At 34.4% G+C, this 7,748-nt stretch overlaps 1 protein-coding gene across 1 annotated transcript; it reads left to right on the top strand.

The window, feature by feature from the left end:
* The first annotated feature begins 348 nt into the window (after window positions 1–348).
* On the top strand, window positions 349–3,820 carry LOC126612647 (putative hydrolase C777.06c). Its single transcript, XM_050281109.1, has 8 exons — window positions 349–574; window positions 1,119–1,240; window positions 1,373–1,485; window positions 2,266–2,307; window positions 2,896–2,951; window positions 3,108–3,184; window positions 3,325–3,444; window positions 3,636–3,820. Exons 1-8 carry the CDS (start codon window positions 424–426, stop codon window positions 3,636–3,638), a joined length of 684 nt encoding a protein of 227 aa, XP_050137066.1. The 5' UTR covers window positions 349–423; the 3' UTR covers window positions 3,639–3,820.
* The last annotated feature ends 3,928 nt before the right edge of the window (window positions 3,821–7,748 follow it).

Below are 7,748 nucleotides of genomic sequence, written 5' to 3'. Positions count from 1 at the left end.
ACCTAAGCTTTGTTTTTGGAACACACCTAAGCGTTGTTTTATAAAAAAGGATGAGCATCCTCTCTGGATCCTCTTTGTGAGGACTCCGGACATTCTCTAATCACGTCTGTTTATTGTATAACGCGCGGTCATTTTTTATTAAATACTATTTATATTCAATTTTAAATAAAAAAATTTATAATAATTTCTGATCACACGATGTAAATGATTGAACGTGATTGAAAAATTTCTGGAATCCTCACAAAGAAATCCGAAGAGTATTCTGTAAAAAAAAAAAAAAAAAAAAAAAAAAGGACATGTCCCTTCCCACTTGGCTACACGCCAAATGCACTAACAAGGGTTTTGTGAAGCTGAGGAGAAAGGAGTAATAGTCAAAAGGAAACTTTCCAATTTGTTTACAGATTCCCAGTAGGCTTTTGGCAAATGGTTCAATTTTTGGGCACTATTCGCCCTTCTTCTCTGAGCTACTTTGCTACGTACAAACGCCAACTCTCACTCCACAGCCCTCCAATCACAGCTCCGGCAAATGGGTTTTCTCCCTTTAGACGAATTTTCAACTCTTACCTCCAATCTTGTAAGCTCCTCCATCCCTGATTTGTTATTTATCTTGCTCCAATTACAATATTTTGCATTTTTTATTTCTGGGTTTTGTGCATTTCCTTGATATTCTAATACCCTTTGAACCGTTGAATCGGTAAATGTTCAGTGTTCTTGTTTTGTGGGTATATATGGTTTTTATGCATTGATTTTAGGCGCCAAATTTTACTTGTATTGCTTAATAAGAGATAAGGGACTAAGTTGTGCAGCTTGTGTTTGAACTTTTGGGTGTAAATAGGAATGAAGTTGTGATATATACATTGATTTGCATTGAATGAATCAATGGATGATGGAAACAAATGGTTCAAATTTGATTAACTGGGTTATAATTTTGGTTTTAAATTTGCATACTCCAAACAATAGTTCTAATTTATAAGATGGTAGTTTGGCTTTTGGCATGGTGATGAAATATATAATGTTGGTGGGCTTTGTTGTTACCATATAGACAAATTTGAATGTTCTCTGTTCGCGGATTGTACGAGCTTTAAGCTATTGTGTACTGACTTTGTAATGAACCACAGATTCTGCAACTACGGGTGCTGGCTCACCTTGTGAGCAATCAGAAATCATATATATAGGTACTGGTACTAGTGAAGGAATTCCCCGAGTCAGCTGCCTGACAAATCCTTTAAAGACATGTGCGGTATGGTTATGAAACCTCTGTGCTTAAGTAATTTTGGCATGTCCTATCCAAAGATTTATGTTGGCTACTTTGTTTCTAATCAAATGCGCATCCGATTAGTAAGGAAATGATTGCTTGTTTTTTTTTTTTCAGGTTTGCTTGATAGCTGTGGAAGCTGGGAATAGAAATAAGAGGCTCAACACAAGCATCCTTATTCGTTATCCTAGACCCTCTGGAAATTATAACATACTTATAGATGCTGGAAAGTAAGTGATATATCAATTTTATGCATCCCGTGTATGTTACCCTAAGAATGTACTTTTACTTCTTTATCTCGTAAATTTCTAATTCAAGGTTGTGGTTGGTTATGGATTAAAATATTAAATCTGCAGTGGTGTACCAAATCTTTGTTGGAAAAGAATATGTATCAAGTACTCATAGTTTAAACCTAAGACTTGCAAAAAGTAAGACTTTTGTCAAACATAATATGTTTATGAGTTCATTGGTAGGCATGGAAGATAATCCACTTAACTATCTGCTTCTCATATGCAGTAAATTGATAGTAAATATGTAGGCTGACAAGTTGGTGTGTCATCCAAGAACCATATTTTCTGGATAAGTTTAGCACCACAGGCATTGTTGCACAGTGGTATTTGCAGCCTCCGCATGAGGCAAAGATCCATCAATCAAATAGAACCCCGTTTGGAGCCTTATGATGTGGGTTGATGGGAGCTTTTCATATGGGCAAAGCTACAGGATAATTTACCTCAATATTACTTTTAAAATAAAATTTATAGCTGTAGTCCATGTATTTCTTGCTATATAAATTATTAAATTATAATATGACACAATTGATAAAACTGGATTTAATTGTTTCATTGTTGTTTTGGCTTATTACCAATGAAGATACAAATATAATTCTTCTTATTTATAACTTAAAAACTTTAAAAGTAGAAAAAGAAAAGTTACAAGATTTTGTTATGCCTCAATAATATACTTCCAGACACTTTGTTGGTGAAAGTTGAATTTCTATTCGTGTTTCACAGGTTTTTCTACTACAGTGCTCTCCAATGGTTTACTGCCCACGGGTTAGTTATTGCCTCATCTGTTTATGTTGCTATCGTATATGAGTTCATGATCTCAAATTGTCTCTCATGTGTGACATGTCTAAATTATCTGGGTTAGTTGCAATAAGATCAGACACTAACAGTGCATGTTATGTTAGGAAACTTCAAGATAAAACTTTCAGACGTTGATATTGAGGACTGATTTCTTGTGGTCTAGTGTTTTGGTAGTGTATTACCACTCTCATGTATTCCTTAGATTTATGCATAGGATGTTATGTAGGCCCACCCCTGATTGTTGTAGTTTCGATTTTTCAAGGGGGTAAGGCTAGCCGACATTCACCTCTCCCAGACCCTGCGTAAAGCGGGAGCCTTGTGCACTGGGTAGGACCTTTAATCTTGGATAGTTGGATTCAAGTTTTACATATCTTGAAGTGTGCTTTTTGGACTGTTAAAGTGGCAAGACTATGTTTTTTCTTCAGCTTCTTTTATTCAAAGGGTTTCTCTGTTTTCAAGGACTTACATATATGGTTAAATTAGTGGTGCTTCCATTAATATATGTGTGTAATTGTCTGGTATTTGCCTTGTCGTAACTAGTTGTATTTCTGTCAGGTTAAGAATAATTGATGCGGTTATAATTACTCATTCTCATGCTGATGCTATTGGAGGTCTCTGTCATGAACACTTTCTAATGTTGTTATTTAAACTATTAACAAACTTACGATGATGCTTTAGATCTTTTCTGTTAATCTTCTTTTTCTCTCTTTTCTAATTCCTTTTAATTGACATTAAACATCGCTGAGGCTCTATTTCTATGTCTCCAGGTCTGGATGATCTTCGTGATTGGACAAACAATGTCCAACCCACCATCCCGATCTATGTTCCCCAGCGTGATTTTGAGGTCCAAGCATCTTCCTTTCTTGCATTCCATTGAATAATGGGTCATATACGGATGCTTTCTTTAATCGTGTCTTCGTAGCTACTTAATGTGTACCTTTCTTACACCACACATGTGTATGAAACTGAGACAGTTATTGGCAGGTAATGAAAAAGACTCATTATTATTTGGTGGATACAAGTGTGGTTCTTGCTGGTGCTGCAGTCTCAGAGTTGCAATTTAATATCATACATGAGGATCCATTTGTAGTACAAGATTTGAAGGTCAGAATTTATATCAACTTGGTTTATATCGACTTGAGATATAGTTTTGGTAATGTTTGTTATATTAGGTAGAGCTTCTATTCCCGCAAATGCAGGTCTCAGATAACTGTTATTTTTATGCTTGTACTATCATATTTTATGTAGTGTTTCAATAGATAGCTAAGTTGCTAATCATTAGTTTACATTTACAGTGACGTTAGCGACATACCTGAAGAAACTTATCCACTTCTGAAAGACTGCGAGCTCCTGATTCTGGTGTACTAATCCTTCAGAATTGCTCGAGCATGCCAAGTAATTTAGATCAGAATTTATATATCTTCTTATCCTTCATATGCAAATTAAAATAAAACACCAAAAAAACGTAATTTTTGTTGGACTTTGGTATTTTATCATTTTAATTTTCAATATAGAAACAAAGATATAAAAAACACTAACAAAACACTAGCAACCTTTGTAAATTGTGAATTATATCCTGAAATTATTACGAGCCGTCTATCATAAAACATACGAGGGGATGAATAATATGTTGGATGTCAACTAGGTAACATATCAATTAGGATTTCTCGTAGGAAAAAAAAAACAGTTTGCAAGACGAAACTTTATGTGACAAAGACAAATTTGTCGCTTAAATCATCTAAACTAGGAATCTGTCACGCAAATGATAAAATCTTTATGCGACGGAGGAATATCTTTGCTCGACAAACAAAACCTTTCGTCGCGCAAAAGGGAAGGAAAAAGGAGGGTATGATGCTTTTTTTATGCCAGCAACTTGCACGACGAATCTGTCGCCGCGCAAAGCACTTTAAAGAAGGTAAATTGAACGTTTGATCCAATGTAATTACTGCATACGCACAAAGGACCCAGGAGTCTAAAAGCACACATTCTGTCTCCCTTTTCCTCACAGTGGTTTCTCAAAATTCTTAAACTTGTGGAGTAGTGGTGCATGGAGGGTTGCTCTTGCTTTTTTCATGCTTGACAAATTGACCATAATCTACTACACTCCGGGACCTACCATTTCCAATATCGTTTTGTGTGCGGCCTAAAGTACACAACCCCGTGAACTCCCAGTGCATGGGTGCAACATTTGACTATTCACTCTCGCTCCCTCTGTACTTGCTTCTCATTTGGGGCAGAAGAAGGGATATTCTCACTGGATATCATACAACCCAAGAGACGGTCCAATCAGCGTTTGGGGAAGAGAGGGTCCAAACCACATGGACTAAGGCTGCGCATGATTCACACTATCGAAAAATGTTTACATACATGCCTGCGTGTGTATAAGGGTCAAGATTTGGGAACACACGTTTTTGACACACGTTTAACACATATTTTTGTAGAGCTTACTCTATAAAGTATTTTAACAATTTGAATCGTTTATTTTTTTTATGTTTTATTTCAAATATCATGTTTACTAAAAATTACCCAAATAAAAAATCATATGACTGTTGGATTAAATTTAGAGAACTTTAATGAAAAGCTTCCGTCACTGTTCACTTTAACAAAAAACCACATTTTTACACTAAAAAGTCAATCCTGATACTATTCATTTTACCCTTTATTTTGTCCTTATTGTTAAAATTCAAAGTTTTCAAGTTCTTTTCATTAGTTTTCTTTTAAATTTAGTGTTTCTATGTAGAATCATATTCGTCCATTTTCTTTACAACAAATGAATATCTTAATGGTTTTGATTTGTCCATTTTCTTCACAACATATGAGAGATGTACTAAATAATATAGATAGTTTAAATCATTGAAATAAATTACAAAATGGATATATACTACCAAATTAGTGTCGAAATATAAGTCAATAGTGTGTACCCTGAATTCTAACTCATATATGATATATATTATCTACATACACTACAGTTGACTACAGCATTACCAGTGTTTTTCTTTTTATTTGTGGATGAGGATGAAATAAGACACAAAAATTGATTGATATGTTCCAATAAAGGATAAGGAGAGAAGCCTACGAAAGTGAGATAACATCGATATGATGCCTTTCCAAATGTTAAGTCAATAGGTTGTCTTAAAAAATAAAGAAAGTTTGAACTAGCTACCTAGAGTTAGGCTTGCAAATTGCAATTTCTCGATTGAGAGAAAAATATCTCCACCATTACGTAGGGCTCAAGGACACATCTTACCTAGCACCCATAATTTCCAAAGAGTTTCTTTTATCTTTCGTTTTTCTCACGAACCCTAGATTTACGAAACATATGACTTGCTTTCTGATATTGTATAAATGCAACATATAACGTCACTTGTTGATCATGCGATAAAGTTACGTGATGAATATTGAAGAAAATAGTAGAAGGAGAGGAGTTGGGAGCATTTGATTCACATGACCACAATGAGGTTAAATCCCCCTCTCTATTTCGACCCCAAAAGAAAACCAAACAAAAATAAAGACTCATGTTACATCCTTTTGCAAGTAATTAAGGACGTGCATAAAATATTGTAAATGCATGGGGCATAAAATATTGCATGTGCATTAAGAAATGTTAATGTTTATCCAATAAGTATAGTGATATGTATAGACTCTCAAGATAACATATATAAAATGATAAATACACATTTTTTTATATACAATTTGATAATTAAAAGTAAGAAGCGGTATGTGAAAGGCTAAAAATTGTGTGTAAAAATCAACTCCCATAACATACAAGTCGAGGAATTAATATTTGAGTTAGACAAGAGTGAAGCATGCGTATGCAAGTTCTGTTGTATATAAAAAGGGTAATGTTAGGGAGATCAACTGGTTAGACCAATTTTGTAAACCTTATAACATGTTTGTTGATGATCGAATTAACATGCTTTTTTTTATTGATGATGCATCATATAATTTACAAATTTGGTCTAAAAATTTAATTTAAGTGCAGTACTCTTACATACATAAATGGCAATCATCATGAATTCTTAATTCATAGCATTAAAACATTTGGCAAAAGTGTCCAAGAGTTGTCTCACTCCATAGCTTGATGTGTTTTATATGCTTTGCCATGTGGTACAATTGCGTACTGGATGCAGGGTGTATAGTGCACACACACAGAGAGACATATGATCGATGGGTATAAGTGATACAATACAAGCAGTCACATCATGGAGGAGAGTAAAAGCGTAAAACCTTCGAATATATAGGTTTGAAGCAGTTGTATATATTGTTGGTTTTGAACATATAATATGAAATGCCTTTTGAAACATAGAAAATTCACAGCAGAACCATGAATGTTAAAGAGAGGTCGGTCAAAAAATGACACTCTTTACTCAAATGGTCGATTCACATTTTTTTATTTTTTTATTTATTATAAAACGGGATCAGCCCCTTACGTTTTTTAAATTAATGAAGAAGAAAAAGGTAGTTAAATGACGGGGGGATAAAAACCAAACCCCGGGAAAGCAACTATGGCAACAAAATCATGAAAACCGATAGCTAGGGAATCCTAAAAAATCCCTAGAATAAGATGTAGACACAAAGGAAGGAACATAATCCCATCAATGAGAGCCAACATGATCAACCCCATAATTAGCTAAGGAATCAACAACGTGATTGCCCTTTCGAAAAATAAAATGGTAGATTCACATAAAGTAAAATTAATAAGAGCCAAATGTAGAAACTTTAGGTTAGAACCATACATGTCAAAGGAGTCCGTAAAATAATGAAATGAGGGAAGTGAAATTAATAGTTAGCTAGAGAAGTAAAATTAAGAGTTAAACCACATTCTACACTCTGATGTTTTCGGTGAATTTTTAATAAGGCTATTGAAGTCGTTATAATTTGTGTCTTCTATCTATTTAACTGTAGGATAATCGTTGCTGTGGAAAATGTAGGACCTATTCCTAGGATGCCTAGAAGCCACATAACGGTAGTACTCTCTGTAATTGTTTATCGTTTTGGAATGTGAAGAATTGGGTTAGAGAAGCTAATGGGACTAACGTTAGTCCCATGTGTGACTAGTTTTGGTCCATGTATTGCAAGTGTGGTTTCTAGTTACGTCATCAATTTAAGGAATGAGACAATCAAACAAGCATAAAGATATAATTAATTGATACGATTTCAAAACTTATTGATGCGATATGAGAAACTTGAAACCTCATATCTATTATGAAACTACTACAATTCTAAAAAGTATGAAGAGTCACATAATCCACATGTTTTCAGCACAAAAATTCATCAACTTAAAGTAAAAGTTAATTTGCAACGCGGCTAATCGCTTTAGAAGGATATGTAGCAACTTTTGAAACAACACAACTTAGCCCCATCATTTTACCTCTCGTTGCACTTTTACTACAGTCAAAGGTCACTAA

Source organism: Malus sylvestris, chromosome 17 (genome assembly GCF_916048215.2).
Source record: "Malus sylvestris chromosome 17, drMalSylv7.2, whole genome shotgun sequence".
In the NCBI taxonomy this organism is placed as follows: domain Eukaryota; kingdom Viridiplantae; phylum Streptophyta; class Magnoliopsida; order Rosales; family Rosaceae; genus Malus; species Malus sylvestris.
The sequence above is the reverse complement of the archived record's forward strand: the minus strand, read 5'-3'. Positions and strand labels throughout refer to the sequence as shown.